General features: G+C 52.3%; 1 protein-coding gene across 1 annotated transcript in view; it reads right to left on the bottom strand.

Moving 5' to 3' along the window:
* The window catches only part of TRIOBP (TRIO and F-actin binding protein), a 56951-nt gene extending 45815 nt beyond the window's left edge, over positions 1-11136 (bottom strand). Inside the window, exons 1-4 of the mRNA XM_052639761.1 lie at positions 11023-11136; positions 5760-5899; positions 4289-4463; positions 3040-3211 (exon numbers count right to left, since the gene is read on the bottom strand). Coding sequence (XP_052495721.1) covers positions 3040-3211; positions 4289-4463; positions 5760-5899; positions 11023-11136 — 601 coding nt within the window. The remainder of the gene's footprint in view (positions 1-3039; positions 3212-4288; positions 4464-5759; positions 5900-11022) is intronic.
* Positions 11137-16688: the final 5552 nt, after the last annotated feature.

The raw sequence follows: 16688 nt of genomic DNA, 5'->3' as shown, positions 1-16688 counted from the left end.
GAAAGCAGATGTCTACTACAAAACCCCACCACGATCAGCCCATTCACACTGGGGAGGCACTTCTTCCCACAAGCCCTCTCCCCAGGGCCTGAGAGGGCAGGGCAGTGGGGGTGGGGTGCTGACAAGATCTGATGAATGTTTTTAAAAGATGGCTCAGCTGCTGGAGGGAGAATGGACTGAAGGGGCCTGGCAAAACCAGAGACTGGAGGAGGCTCCAGCAATATCCCCTAGTTTGATCAGGGAGCAGTGGCAGAGACGGCAAAAAGGAGACACATTTTGGAATGTGTTTTGGAGGTGCTGACCAGAACTGCTCCTGATTGGACATAAAGCATAAGGAGGGACTTCTGTGCTGGTCCAGTGGCTAAGACTCTGAGCTCCCAATGCAGGGGCCCCGGCTTCAATCCCTGGTCAGGGAACTAGATCCCACACGCCACAACCGAAGCATCCTGCGTGCTGCAGTGAAGACTGAAGATCCTCTGTGCTTCAAGACCCACGTAGCCAAATAAGTAAATAATTTTTTTAAAAAGACCTCATGACAGTTCACCTCTAAGCCATCCATGAAAAGTGTTAGTCACTCAGTCACATCCAATTCTTTGCAACCCCATGGACTTTAGCCCACCAGGCTCATCTGTCCATGGAATTCTCCAGGCAAGAATACTGGAGTGGGTAGCCATTCCCTTCTCCAGGGGATCTTCCTGACCCAGGGATCAAACCTGGGTCTCCTGCACTGCAGGCAGATTCTTTACTGTCTGAGCCACCAAAGAGCCCTTCCATGTGCCCCTCCTGAGTGAGGACAGGCTGCTTCTGTCATCACACTCAGGAAGTACAACATGGATACAATACATAAAGTCCACATTCAAACTTCCCCTCTATCCCAATAATGTCTTTCATAGCTCTTTATTTCCTATCCCAGATCCAAGCCCGGATACACATGGCATTTCGCTTCCCTGACTCTTTTATTCAAGAACAGTTCCTCAGTCCTTTTTGGTCTTTCATGAAGAATCCTGTCAGTTAGTTTGCAAAATATCCCTCAGGTTGGGTTTGTCTGATGTTCTGTTGGGATTAGAGGCAGGTGATAGATTCTTTTTTTTCTTTTAGCAGCCAAACTGGGAAAAGATGCTGTGTCCTCCCCTGTGCACCAGGCAGGGGCACCCAGCCAGTTTGCCCCATGCTAGGATGCTGAGCGACCACTTGGTTAAGCTGGTGTCTGCCGGATCTCCCCATCCTAAGGATGTCTTTTCCCTTCGTAATCGATGTGTAATCTGAGGGGTGATACTTTGAGGCCACGTGAATATCCTGTTCCCCAACAACCCTTCATGCAGGAATTTAGCATCTGCCAGTGATTGTGCCTAAACCCGTTATTCCTACAGTGGCCACGACAGTCTCTTTACCTGGTTTCTCATCCTGCAGTCTCACCCCGCATCTTTTGCATCCTTGCCCTAGTGAAACTCTTTTAAGGCTCAGGACCAATGACATCACTCCCCTCCTCAAAAACCTTCCGTGGCTCCCTACTACTTGGAGGAGAAAGTCCAGGGACTTTTCTGGTGATCCAATGGTTAAGAATCTGCCTTGCAGTGCAGGGGATGGGGGATCGATCCCTCCTCAGGCAACTGAATATCCCGTATGCCTTGGAGTAACCAAGCTTGCATGCCACAACTCCTGAAGCTGCTTGCCACAACTAGAGTCTGTGCGCCACAATGAAAGATCCTGCATGACAACGCAATGAAGAACCCACATGCTGCAACTCAGACCCGACACAGTCAGAGAAATAACAAAGAAAAAATAAAGGACATAGAGACACTTTTAAAAAAGAGAGAGAGAAGAAGAAAGTCCAAACCCCTTGGCTCAAGTCGAGGCCCTGCATGGTTTGGCCCAACTATACACCTCCCTCTTTGCTGAAGCTGTGCATACCAGGATACTCCCTCGTCACTCCTAGCCTGTACTCAGCAGTTTCCTCAGCTAGAGCGCCACGTCCAGAAGGTGTTCCTCTGAGTCCTTCCCTGGCTGGAATGCAGCTCTTTCTGCTCTGCCTCTGTCCCTGCAGCTGTTTCTGCTCTTCCTGTGTCCTGGGCTTCTGATCTCCTGTCTGTTTGCTTTACTGAATGATGAGCTTTCTGGGACAGAGACCATGTCTATCTCCCCCTGAACACCCAAGGTGTCCAGCATAAGGTCTTACGCACAGTTAGTGCTCATATGTTTGATGTCTGAATGCTACAGGGGCCGTGGAAAGCCCAGACTGCCCCGTGGGGTTAGGACATGGATGCCCCATCTCACATCTCCAAATCCTCGCGATGCTGAAGACACGGGCCTGGAGGCAACACAGTGGAGTAGTGATGGACGGCCCAGCATCCAGGGTGGACCAGTGTCACAGGCATCAGTGGGCTTGGCCTGACCAGCGTCTTTTGTTTCTTTCTGGAAACATCACCTTAATTTCCTCCAGGCCATCTCCTCTCCCTGACTCTCAGACCATGAGGTTTGCACAGGGGGCTGATCCCATCCCTGGTCACCAGTTTGGGCATGAGAACCATGCTGGGTCCACGGAGAACCCTTCCTGGGACCGCAGCTACATCAATAGGGAAGACTGTACCCTTTTACTGTGGGAGTTGAAAATTAGGTTAAGATACAGCCTGGCACTGCTGCTGCTCAGCATGTCATCATCAGGGGAGGATCTGGCTGAGAATGAAGCCAACACAGAAGTAAGCAGAGCAGAGACCAGATTTCTGATGCTGTCTGAACACCTGGATCCAGCCAAACCTGAAGTCATTCCCTTAGACTTTCACTTAGTCAGTTTCTGTCACTTGCAGCCTGAAGATCCTGACCCACCAGTTGTAAGATGATGTATTTAAAGCAAGTTGCATGGCACATTATGTCTGCTCCATAACTATATGGGAACTGTTACTGTTATTGATCTAAGCTGTCAAAATAAGATGTAACCAGGGGACCATGTGACCAGAAACCTGGCTATCTGGCTCCAAGTTCCCAGGCCATCACCACACCTGTGGTCACAGGGGCCAACCTGGCTTGGCAGAAGGTACTTACCCTCCTTTTTCTGGCCTGTAGTGTCTCCTCCTCCCACAGGGGCCCGGGTGAGGAGAGGAGGAGCCTTGCGGGCACCGTCAGCCCTTGGCACCTCCTGTGACTTCCGTGGGATCATCACGGTGAAGTTGTCCCCACTGGGGGCCTCCTCCCGTCTCTCAACAGTGTCCCAGTCCTGCCCGAGAAGGGGAGGAGAAAGTCTGTTTGGAATGCAAAAAGAGAGAGCCCAGGGCCTGCACTCCCCGCGTGAGATGGGTAGATGGAAGGGAAAAGAACTGACGTTGAAACAGCACCTGCTCTATACTCAGGACTGTGCTGGGAGCTTCAATTGACCCTGTGCAGTAGGTACGTCCACTGGCGCTAAGACTTTGCCCAAAGTCACACAGCTGGGAAATAGTTTATATGGGAGGAGACTTGTACCCAGGGGAGTCAGACTCCACGTGATAGCAGGGCCTTGGTATAGGGGCCCCACCCCAGAGACATTACAGAGTCCCCAGAGAAGTAGGTGTTTTCAAAATCTAGCCCCACTGCTTCCCAGATGTATGGCCTCAAGTAAAATGATTCTCTTCTCTGAGACTCAGATTTCCGGCCCCAAGTCAGGGCCATGAAAGTCTCTGCCTCAGAGAGGGGTGGTAAGACTTCCCAGGACACTGCCCACGGGCTGGGATGTTTTATTCTGAATCTTCTCACTTTCCCTTATGCTCTCATGGACAGTTTGCCTCTTGCGGCCCAGGACAGACCTTTGAGGGTTTCCCTCAAAGGAAGTTCCCCTGAGTCTCCTCTTTTCCCGGCTAAACGGCCACCACCCCCAAACCCTGCCCTTGCCAGGCCCCCCAGCCTTCTCTCTTTCCTCTGATCCTCCAAGATCTATGCCAGGGCTGGTTATGGGGCTGAGCAGTGTGTGACCAGGGCAGGGCCCAGGGCCAGTCTCACTCTTGCTCTGGGCATCACACCCAACATCCCAGCCTCTGTGAGCTGAGAGATTTTGGCAGCCGGAGCTCGTGGGTGATTCACCGGGAGCTGAAATGCCTGCTTCCATCTTGTCATAGCCAGACCTTCAGCCCCACTTGGCCAGCCCTGCAGAGTCCCCGCCCCTCCATGGACAGCGCAATATGCTGGCTAAGTCTGCAGAGGACCTGGGCTCCTCTCCCTGGTGTGAGAGGCTCAGCCCTGTCTGGAGGCTTGGGTGGGATCCCAGGGCTGACCTGGGGCTGACACCTGCTCTTGCCCTAGCCTCCCACCCCCATCTCACCACCAATGATGAGTCGCTGGTATCATCAGGGGCTTCACTGGTGCCAGAGTCAGGGCTCTCGTTGAAGCTGCCACACGGGGAGGAGGCCAGGCCCTCCAGGTAGGGAGCTGCCTCAGGTTCCCGGCTCCTGGAGGCAGTTGTGAAGCCCTCTGCCAGGAGCCCTGCTGGCGGGCCCCTGGGAGAGGAGACAGACTCATGACTTTTTCCCTCAAAGTAATAGGAGTTAAGGAGTAACAACCCACCACCGCTCAGGTACACACACAGCCCATGTTTGGGCGGAGGAGAAAGCTAACACCAAGGGCGTCTGTGCTCCGCCCTTCTCAGGGCCTATCTCATTTAGCTCCAAAACCCTCCCTTTTAAGTGAGTGTAATGATTCCCATTTTACAGATGAGGAAACTGAGGCTCACAGAAGTGAAGGGACTGGACAAGGTCACAGAGCTAGGAAAAGGCAGAAAAGCATTGTGACTCAGGGCTGTCGCCCCAGCCCTAACCATGTCCCTGGAGCAGAAGAGAGAATCCCAAGCTCAGTAAGACTAAGCAGACAGAATCGTGCTGGGCTAATGGGGGCTTTGAGAGGTAGCAGGGCTCCAGGGGAAGTGACAGGGCCACCAGTATGGATACCAGGGACGGGGCTGTAAAGAAAGCCCTGCTTTAAAGAAGCCAGTAGGTTAGAGCTGGCTTTATCCCCAAAGAGTGACCCACAGATCAGCCTGTGAGATAGAAAAGGGTGATGACCTTTAAAAGAGGCCTGTGATCAAATAAGTTTGAAATATATTACATACTTCTACCTTCCCCACCCAAAAGCACAACGCATACTAGCAAACTAAAACCTCTGACAAGTCCTGCAAAAAAAGATACTCAAATTTGTTTATCCCAGACTTTCTGAAACATTTGAATTCAGCACTGTTTTGTTTTTAAATAGGAACACACAGTCCCAAAACAATGCTGATGTGATTCAATAACTCTAAAAAAAAAAAAACAGGGAAACTGAGGTATAAAAAGAGGCCAAAACTTGCTTTTAAGTTCCCGCAGCCCATCAGGGAGGGAGCTGAAGCTAGAACTCAGGTTTCAAGACTCTCATACATGGCCTCCAAGGCACCATGGCCCCAAAGAGGGACTTCAGTCCAACTGAGGCCCAGAGTGGAGACAGCCTGGAGCAGTGCATGGTCAGATAGGTGCGTGATAACAAGTGCCCCTGGGTGTGAGACTGTTTAATCTTTTAAAGCAAAAGGAACCAGGAGATGTGAGCAGGCTGTGGGCCATGCCCACGCAGGGTGGGTACACGGCTGCTTCATCCCCCAAAGGAACGTGCTCACTGCTCCTGTGCCCAGACCAAGTGGACAGACCATGTGACCCACGCCAGCAGCCATCACAGGCAGAGGCTGCCATCATGAAGGGGTGCGGGGTGGGAGGGGTGAGGGCATCCTACCCTGCGAATCCCTCCTCAGGCCCCAGGGTCCTACTACCCACCTCTCAGGCTCTGGCCCACGGCCCGGACCCACCACAGACTGGCAGCTGGAGGTCGGGGTGCTGAGCGAGTCCTCAGGGGCAGGCCGGCGGCGGGGCAGGTCGCAGTAGGGCACCTCAGTGCTCAAAGGCCTCCCAGGCTCCTAAGACAGAGTTGGAGAGGAGGCAGCTCACGGCCCACGTGGAGGCTCCCCTCCCCCTGCGCAGCCCCTCCCCCCACCAGGCGGTGTGAAAGTCTCCAGACAGCTCCTCGGGGATCTCCGCTTCTCAAGGAGAGCTGTCCGTCAGACTGGAAGCGCCCCTGGGGACCCAAGCTGGGGACTGGCAGAGGTACAGGGTGTGTGCATGCGCACATGTATGTAGGTATGTGTTCGTGTAAATTCCTGCGGTGTGTGCAAGGATTCACGTGTGCACGTACGTGTGCATGGCCAGTGGGTATGTTGGTGCGTCTGTTTGCAGAGTGCATATACGTTTGTTTATACGTATTTATAAACACAGGCATTAACATACCCACTAGATTTGTGTACACAAGCAAGCCTCTGTGTGTTGGCACACATGTGTGAGTGTGTGCCTGAGGATGTGAAGCGCACAAAAGGATCCCAAAGGGTCTTCTGTCACCAAGAGACCTGGATGAGGACCGACGGGGAGGGGGAGGATCAAGTTGACCAGAGAATGTAGGAAAATGTCTAAGGGAGGAAGAGATGGGAAAGGAGACCTTGGAGAAAAGGAGAGAGATGCCCTCCAAAAGGAGAGTCTGGGGCTCCAGGGCTGGAAGGTCAAGGTCCCAGGAGTGGGGAAGGGGTCCCTGAACCAACTACCGGCTCCTCGCTGCCTCCAGCCTTAAGCAGGGCCACACCTGCGAAGGCAGGTGCTGGGCTCACCCGGGGGGAACGGCTGCTCACCTCTGGGATGGCCCCCCCATTTTTCCCCATCTCCTGGGGTGGCAGGGCCCTCCCTCAGTAGGGGAGACAGCGGCCGCGGCACTCTGCACCCCGCCTCCTCTCCGGTTACCTGGGCGGCGGGCTCCGGCGGTGGCAGCTGTCGGCTGTCAGCACCTTTGTCCCCGGGGGGCTCCGGCTCAGGCCCCCGCGCTGCCGCCCTCCCAGGCCCCGACTCTGGGCCGTGGCGGCGGCGGCTGAGGCAGCAGAAACCTTAGAGGGCCCAGCTGTGGGAGCAGGGGCCCCTCATTACTGTTTCATAAGCCGGGGCCCAGCCAAGAACAATGCAGGACATGAAACCACAGGAACCTGATCCTCGCGGCTCACCTGAGAGCAGGGGCAGGCGGGGGGCCTGGGCACGGGCTCCCTGGGGAGCCTGGAGCCCAGAACCAGGGCAGAGGCTACAGCCCCAGGGTGGGCACAGAGTCTCCGGGTTCCAGGGAGGCCACCCCTGGGGGACCTGGGCAGTGCCAAGGAGTGGGCTGGAGTGTCTGCTGAGCCAAGCTGAGCCAGAGAATGCCCAGCTGGGTTCAGTTTCACCCCCTGCCCCAGAGCCAGATTCTGATCAGCGCCCAGTGGCAGGAGGTGTCAGAACTGCAGCCCAGCCTGGCTCCTTGGCTGCCCTGGGGACCTTGCCACGTGAATGAAGAGGAAGTGGCTCTTGGGGCATCGTCAAGGGGTCCCAGCCCAGCTGGGGCCACCAGGACCCCCAGTTTGTCTTGGTACCTGCTCCCTGCTTTTACCTCCAGCCCCATCACTACCCCTCACCCGCACGAGTAGGCCCAGCAGCTAGTCCCCAGCTCTGATTTCCTGTCTGGCGGGTCAGCACGTGCTCTGTTTCTGGCCTCAGACAAACATCAGGCCCAATCCTGGCGCCTCTACTTCCCAGCTGAGTGATCTCGGCCTAGTGACTTCCCTCTCTGAGCCTGGTTTGCTCATCTATAAAGTGGAGGTAATTAATGGACCCACCTCCTAGGGGTGTTATGAGAATTACATCAGTTAATGAGTAAAAGGCTTATAACACTGCCTGGTCTGTACATATTAATATCATAAACAATGTAAAAACAATCAATGGAACTTTATTAGTTTTAAATCAATGATATGTTAAATACACTTAAGAATAGATGCATTGGAAAGGAATACGTGGAGCCTGACATACAGCAAGACCCTTGCACTTAGCCCCTCACCCCTCCATCCAGAACCTGGCCATGACCTGGTCAAGACTGTGTGACTTCCAGGGATAAGTCCGCCCGCACCTTTCAGCCTGGGAGACTCAGCTGAGAGCACAGCAGAGAGGTATCCAGAGCCTAGGAGCCTAGGGGAGCTGAAGTAAGCTTCTGGGAAAGGGTTCTGGGGCCTGGGGCCATTTCTGCATTTCCTTTAAAAAAAAATTCTCGATTTTATTTTAATGTATCTATTTTTGGCCATGCCCCATGGCATATGGGGTCTTTAGTTCCCCACCAGGGATCAGACCCCATGCCTCCTGACTTGGAAGTTCCGTGTCTTAACCACTGAACTTTCAGGGAACTCCCTGCATTTTCCAACATAGGTGAAGACGTCAGAACTGGCTCTAACCCCAAGTGATACATTTATCAGGCCCCTCAGGGATGAGTTTGCTCCGCAATGTAATTAAGGATTCAGCTGGGAAACGCACAGCTCCATCCATGCCGGGGGGTGCTTTTTTAACACACAGATTTTGTGACTCCACATGTTTGAACCTGTTCATCTGTGAGTAGGGCTTTCATCAGTGCTAGATCCTGATGACTCGAAAGCCTCTATCTTCCGCTGAGTCTGGTTCCTGAGCTCGTTATAGTAAGTAAAGCCCCCTCATCCTCACTGTGTCCCCCAGGCACCTTGCGCTTACCACCCCAAACAACTCCAAACAAACCTCTTATCCCAGGAACCCTTCCCCAGGAAAAAACTTAGCAGTCAACCATGTTCTGGCCCCTCACGCTACTCAGCGGCCAAATCCTTTACATTCTCCTATTCAGTTAGTTTTGAAATGTGTCCATTTGCCTCCATCCCCAAATCCCCATCATCTCTGACGAGAGTAATTGCACCTTTTCCTCTTTGGTCACCTGGCTCACTCACACTCTGCTGTCCATTCACTGTCCTGCAGTCAGAGTGACTTTGGAAAATGCAAATCTGATCACATCGCTCCCGTGTTTAAAATCTTTAGTGGTTCCCCATGCCTCTCAGGGAAAAGTCTAACGTCCCCACAAGGCTGGTGAGACCAGCTCCCCACCCCACTCTCCATCCTGGGCTTCTCTCCCTTCTCAAGTGTGCCTCCTACTTTCTGCCTCAGGGCCTTTGCACACACTGTTTCCCTCCTCTTCCCCCAACCTCACTGGCCATGCCCTCATAGTCCTCACCAGGCAGCTAAAATATCATTCACTTGGAGTAACATTCCCCAATACCCTACCATTTATCCTCATGCCACTTGCTGTTCCTTTACAACATTTATCTCAGCCATCATGAACTATTTGCCTGATTACTTTGTCTCCATTTCTCTTGCTTGACTACAAACCTCATGAACCAGAAACTCTGCCTGTTCTATTTAGCACTGTTTCCCCAAATCTAGCATAATGCCTGACACATTTTAAGCACCTCTTCAGGACTTCCCTGGCAGTACAGTGGTTAAGACTCCATGCTTTCACTGCAGGAGGCAAGAGTTTGATTCCTGGTCAGGGAACTAAGATCCCACATGCCATGTGGTACATCCATAAAATTAAAAAAGTAAAAGAAGAAAAAAAGCACCTCTTCAATACATGTGAACACACGAGATGGCCCAAGGTCTCATCTGGGAAGGGGTAAGTCTGAGACTAGCACTCAGACGTGTCTGAACCCAGGTTCCTTCTCCTGTTCCAAGTTTGCCATCCCCCCACCCACTGGGAGAAGGTCATCTGCAGGGGAGACGGACTCAGAGGGCTTTCAAGCATCTGCTTCCTGAACTTTGGGCTGAGGGCTGGGGAGCTATTTTTGGCAGTATCAGGACAGGTAGAAAAGAATCTCCCAGGTTTATTTTTCTGGTTGGGAAGATGGAAGAAAGGAAACTAGTGTGTACTGAATTAGCCACATGTGACTTGGGTTACGCAGAGCTGGATGCCCTGAGAGAAAGGATTTGTTGCCCCACTTTACCCATTAGGAGAGTGAAACCAGAGAGGTCAATGACTCATGGTCACACAGCAGGTGAATGGCAAACTAGGACTGGAACTCTGGTCGGCCTGGCTCCAAAGCTGAATAGCAACTCCCTTATAATGACCACTTCTCAGAGCCTAATGCTTGCATGGAGACAGCCACCAGGCTCAAGAGAGGCACTGGGAATAGCAGAGTCATTAGGAGGTCAGCGTCAAGCACTTTTGAAGAGTCACGGTCCCATGCTTCTTATAAGCCCAGGTTTACACAGACCAGGGCTGAGCCTAAAACTTCATCCATCACAAAGTGAGAAAGTGCCTCCCCTTTCACTCCTCCAGTACCTTCAAGGAGAAAGCCCTCAGTGGGTATCGGGTATCTATAATGCCTAACACCTACCAATCTCCCTTTTAACAGACAGACAGCAGGACCCAGGCTCAGAACCCCTTTATAAAAAAAATTTTGGTCACCCTACTTGGCATGTGGGATCTTAGTTCCCCGACCAGAGATCAAACCAGCACCCTCTACAGTGGAAGCACAGAGTCTTAACCACAAGACTGCTGGGGAAGTCCCAAGCCCAGAACCTTTAGCCTGTAACGATACTTCCTGGTTAGAATTTAATGGCATTTCTGACTTTCTTTTTCCTTTTCCTTTCTTTCCTTTTGATCTTCTATATGAAGGACATGATCCTAGTTTTCTATCTGTGGTGGTGTGGATTTAAAGAATAATACAGCAAGTAATGGGCTTCCCAGGTAGCGTTAGTGGTAAAGAACACGCCTGCCAATGCAGGAGACTTAAAAGACGCAGACTCGATTCCTGGGTCAGGAAGATCCCCTAGAGGAGAGCATGGCAACCCACTCCAGTATTCTTGCCTGGAAAATCCCCATGGACAGAAGAGCCTGGCGAGCTACAGTCCACAGAATCGCAAAGAGTCAGACACAACTGAAGTGACATCACAGCAAGAAATAGGTTATAATGAGGCTTGGCAAAAAATGGTCAGAGCAGGAGAACGACTGGCATTCGGGAAACATGAGCATGGTTCTACCGCCTCACTGTACAGACTGGGAAGACAAAGGTTCTGACCACAAGGAAGGTCAGTGTCTGGGTTCAGCTGCAAGTTAGTGGTCCGGCCAAGCACCCACATCATAGACTGCCTTGTCCCAAACCACCCCAACCACTCTGGGAAGCCTACCCACCTGGTGCCTTGCTCTCTGGGCCTCCTCAGGGTGGCAGCAGTCCTGACAGCAGCTCTGGGCCAGCACATCAGCTTCAAAGTGTTCGCAGGGGGCATTTCCAGCCACCCCTTCCATATCAGTTGAGTCAGGCCAAGGCAGCTCCTTCAGTCCGATGGTGCGGCCTGGGAAGAATGGCAGGGGGAGGCAAAGACCAGCTGACCTGAACTCCAGCCCTGGTTTAATCCCAGACAGTCAAGGACCAAGGAAATGAGGTTATCCATCAATTCTTTCATCTGTTCGTTTATTCACTCAACAAACACTCATTAAGCACCTCCTAAGCACCAGGCACTCTGCCAAGCATTTGACATGTGATTTCTACTCATTACTGCAGTATTGCTCGAAGTGTATTTTGAGGACCCTGCATTAGACTCAGCTGAGCTGCTTATAAAATGCATATTCCCAGTTCCTTCCCTGATCCACCCATTCAGAATCTCTGGAGATAAGACACACAAGGCATTTATACAATGCATTTTATACAAGTCTCCTAGGTGATTCCAACGCACCCCAAAGTTTCAGTACCCTTGACTTACAGTTAACATGCATTGTAGATAAAATGAATGCCAATTTCAGATGAGGCAGCTAAGTCTCACAGAGATTCCATAACTCACTTAAAGTCCCAGTGGCTGAACTGGATTCAAACCCAGGCTGTGTGTCTCCCTGCACTCTCAGAGGTGGGCATGAGGGACGCTGGATCCCACTGTCCACTCACACAGATCCCCTGGGAAACCCTGGGAAGAGAGGCAAGTGGCCAGCCAGGTATTTTCAGAGTTGAGGACAAAATCAGGGATGAAAGTGAACAACATAAGGTCACACAGCAAGTCTGGCAGAGCTCAGCCAAAGAGAAACCCTGGAGTTGTGAGGAGCACCCGGCTTTCCCCATCGGGCTCCACTGAGGGCTCCAACCCCATGCCCTGGCAGGGGGGCAGGGGAGCCCCACTAGAAGAGTGTGACTTGAAGATGCTCTTCTCACCCCCATCAAGGGGGGTGGAGTGAGAGTAATCCATATCCCCAAGCACACATGCACCTTACCGTGCCCCCAGGTCAGCAGCTCATACCTGTCAAGTTTCCTCCAAAGTGTCCCAGGGGATCTGGCCTTAGTTGCCAATCTCAGCGGAGACCTGGGGGATTTCACATCCTCCCCTGGGGCAACCAGGGAGAAGATTCCTGGCTCCTTGACCATCAGACCTGGGGAAGTAGATGGGCACTGAGGGGGCTAGGGAGCACCCACTGGCCCTTGGTTAGCCCCAGGGTCTCTAATCCACCCAGGGCCATTATCTCTCCTTGTCCTTCCCTGCTCCCAGTGGTGGAGGGTGGGGGGGACGCATCGGTCTTGCCCAGTCTGGGCGGTTCCTTCCTGATCCTGCCACATAAAGGAGCCTCAGACGAGAACGCTGCATATTTCCCTGCGGGCGAGTTGGGGTGCTCAACTACACGTGCCCTTCACCGATCCTGCGTCCTCCTCCCATCCCCAACCAATTAAGAACCCTTCTCTAAAATGCACTTTAGGTATGGATACAATGAGAAACCTTCAGCGGACATGCATGCCCCACCCGGAGAATGGATCCCTGGACCTCTCTCCATCCAGCTAGTCAGACAGTCCCTCCCCGTGTCCCTCACTCCTCTACCTTTCCTCACTAGCCTCCCCTCCTTTCTCACCTTTCCGCTCGCGGTACTGACCTCGGCTCGGGTTTCCACACACAGTGGGTGCCGGGGTGGGGTGCCAAGGGTCACAGCCTCTCTATTTTAACAATGAATCAGAACGTTGCCCGGGAGGTGGGCGAAGACCACGCCTCTGCCGCTCTCGCATAGGTTCTCCCTAGGTGCTTCATTTACATGCAGAGTGTGGGATTGGACAACCCGAGGGAAAGGGGCGGGGCGGAGGCGGGGCGGAGGCGGGGCGGAGGCGGGCGGAGCCCAGATGTCTCCGAGTGCGGGACCCGCCGCACGTTTAGCCTGAGCAGCCGCGTCAGGGTTCCCAGGGGGCTCTCGGGGCGGCTGGCACTGGCGAGCCTGGATCTTTCTAATCTCTTTCCCTTCAGTTCATTCCCGCCGCAGTTCCCTAGCCTGGCTTTAGCCCATACCCTGGGCTAGAGACTTAATCTCTCTGTGCCTCAGTTTTCTAATCTATAAAATGGAAGTAGTAACTGTTGAGGACGAAATGAAAAGCCGAGGAGTTTTCAACTATTTGCACATTCATTTGCACACTTCCACTGATGTGGAGCTCACTCATAAAATGCCCAGTTCCTCCTTTTTAAAAAATATGCCTTCTTTTTAAAGCTGATACTCTGCACTGTGTGCCAGCTCCTATTCCAAAATCTTTGAATCTGTGAGGATGTAGTAACCTGAAGGATTCTGTACCAAGGTCCTCATTTCACAGCAACTAGGATCAGAGAAATTAACTAACTCATCAGCGTAACCCAGCTAGTAAGTGGCAGAACCAAGACTAAAATTCTGGTGTGTCTGGACTATGCTGGTCACTACAGAGCATCTTCAGTCACTGATTTTTTCAGACACTTACAGGTACCTGGCACATGCCAGACCTGTGCTGGGCACCAGGGAAATGGTAACGTGAACAAAGCGTGGCTCCTTCTGAAAGGGCACCCCACTGACTAGTGGGAGAGATGGACCTCTGAACAGGTCATCCTGGCTCGAGATGGAGTGAATGAAACAACATCTCATAACAAGGATAATGATCTTTCTGCTCAGCCCCAATCACTGTAAGCGAAACAGGGAGTATTCAGCATTTAGCACTTCTTGGCTGTGTGACCTTGAGACAGTTACTTGATCTCTCTGAGCTGGGGGTGAGGTGGGTGCTTGGTTTGAGTTTGAAGCTCAGATATGGCCCTCTACCCACCATCAAGCAGTAAAACCGGGAGCCAACTCAGGGTGGCACTACTGACAGTTCAATTCATTCAATACTTACGGAGCCCCTGTGTTGTCAGTTGTATATGCTGAGGACTCATCAGTGCACAAAAGAGCTAATCTCCTGTTTTCAGGGCGCTTACATTCTAGTGCAGACAAACAGATCTCAGACAAGATAAATAAGCAATATATGGAGTGTACTGGCTGGTGGTAGTGCTAAGGAGAAAACTGAAGCTGGGGTGGGGGTGGGATTGAAAGTGGCTGGTGTGGGGAGGGAGTCACTTCTTTTTTGGGGGAAGGACTTTTATTTTTATCCTTTTTTTTTTTTTAACTGGAGGATAATTGCTTTATAGTGTTGTATTGGTTTCTGCCATACATCATGTCGGAGAAGGCAATGGCACCCCACCCCACTCTTGCCTGGAATATCCCATGGTCGGAGGAGCCTGGTGGGCTGCAGACCATGGGGTTGCGAAGAGTCGGAAACGACTGAGCGACTTCACTTTCACTATTCATTTTCATGCATTGGAGAAGGAAATGGCAACCCATTCCAGTGTTCTTGCCTGGAGAATCCCAGGGATGGGGGAGCCTGGTGGGCTGCCGTCCATGGGGTCTCACAGAGTTGGACACGACTGAAGCGACTTAGCAGCAGCAGCAATACATCATGAATCAGCCATAGATATACACATCTTCTCCCTCTTGAACTTCCCTCCCACACAGGGCATCACTTCTTAGATAAGGTGGTCATGGAAGGCCTCTCTGAGACGGTGACCTTTTAGCTAAGACCTGGAGAAGACAAGGCCGAGTGAGCCTGCAGGTCCCAGGGAAGAGTGTTTCAGGCTGAGGGGACAGAAGCAGCGAGGCTGGAGTGGAAAGAATAAGAGGGTGAGGGGGAGAATCAGTGGGCAGGGTTGGTGGGCTGTTCCGAGGGGCTCTCTGTATCTCTGGAGCCTGCCTGGTTGTACTTCTCCAAGACAGGGGAAACCGTGGGGGGTTGGGCAGCAGTCAGGGTCCAGAAGAAGGCAGGAGGAGGGGGCTGGGGAGCCAAGGGTGTGTTGGGAGGAGCGAAGGGGGCTGTTTGAGGAAGCCCCCTCCTGTAGGGGACGGTGGTAGTTTCAGCCCTGATATGGGAAGGCCAGCTACAGCCCCATTATATAGATGGGAAACTCAGACTCGGTTCCTCGATGACAGTGCCTGGTCTAAAAACATACTCTGAGTTCTCTGGGGTGGCTCAGGGCATGATGGTGGCGGCCAGGCAGCATCACCTCTTGTCACCATTTCGCCCGTCTCCCATTCCTCTTTCAGATCCCTAAAGAGTCTGTGCCTGCTCGCCTCCACCCCTCTGTTCACACCATTTCCCTGGGCCCAGATAACCTCTTCAGAGATCTGGGGAAGCAGAACAATAAGTGACAGTTCTAATCCCCTCTATCCCTCTGAGCCTCAGTTTCCTCACTATTCAAGCAGGAATGGTCATCCCAGGCCTCCTGGCTCACCAGCCTGTTGGAGAATCATGTGGTCTCGGCAGGCAAGATAGTGATGAACGGGGCTGTGACTCAACTGAGCATGGACAGGAAGGCATGAATCTCTGAAGGGGTCATCAGGGCAGGCTCCAACCCAAGGCTACCCTGTGAAGTAAGTGGTGATTCAAAGCCACCAGGCTTGTTTTTACTGGAGAAGCTGAAAATCTGAACATTTAGATGAAACCTCAAATTTTTAAAATACGGCTAAGTCAAATTGCTTTTAAACACTGTGTGAGTAACCAAATGAATCCTCAGGACTTTTTCATGCAGTGTCTCTGGAATGGTAAATCACAGATTGTCATCCATTAGCAATGACTTAGGACTTCCCTGGTGTCTCAGCGGTAAAGATCCCCTGAACAGGTCATCCTGGCTCAGGATGGAGTGGGCAATGCGGGAGACATGGGTTCAATTCCTGGGTTGGGAAGATCCCCTGGAGAAAGAAATGGCAACCCACTCCAATACTGTTGCCTGGGAAATCTCATGGACAGAGGAGCCTGGTGGGTTACAGTCCATGGGGTCTCAAACGAGTCGGACACGACCTAACAACTAAACAACAAGAAGAAGTGATGATTTAAATGCCACCCCCTCCAGGACGCCCTCCCTGGTTACCGCATACTTGGGGGAGGGCTCCCTCTGCCAGGATCTTGGGCACGACTCCCGTTGGTCCTAGGTTGTCTTTCACATTGTCGACCTCGTGAGTGGCGCCCCCTGGAGGTAAGATCCTGGATCTCCACTTTCCATTTCTCAGGCCTTCTTCAGCCAGTCTGGCAGTGTTAGTATATGTATCTAGAGCATGACATATGTGAGGAAGCACCCACGACTTGGGCATACTTATGTTCTGGGTCTTTCCCTGGAGATGTACATGTGCCCAGCCAGAGACCACCTACAGCTTAAGTCCCAGCTCAAACAGACAGTGAATAGTTAGAATTCAGCTAAAGCCACGTCCTGGCACACATCAGGGTGGGGGTGGGGGGTCACCTAAATCTGCCTCACCTGCAAAATGGGCTCAATGGAATTGCCTACCCTGTGGGGTTACCATGAGAACTCGGTGAGTTAAACCAGGTAAAGAGGGGCTGCTAAACAGTGAGTACCGCAACAAATGTTTTCTCTCTCTTCAAGTCTCCTCCTCTCCATCCCCATAGAGACAGTTCAGGGAATGTAAGTCCCTGGAGGGCAGGGACCACCCTGTTCTGCTCAGTGCTGAGCGTGTAATAGTACTTTACTAAGCACTTCCTTAATGGTGCTCAG

Source organism: Budorcas taxicolor, chromosome 5, assembly GCF_023091745.1.
Source record: "Budorcas taxicolor isolate Tak-1 chromosome 5, Takin1.1, whole genome shotgun sequence".
Lineage (NCBI taxonomy): Eukaryota > Metazoa > Chordata > Mammalia > Artiodactyla > Bovidae > Budorcas > Budorcas taxicolor.
The sequence above is the reverse complement of the archived record's forward strand: the minus strand, read 5'-3'. Positions and strand labels throughout refer to the sequence as shown.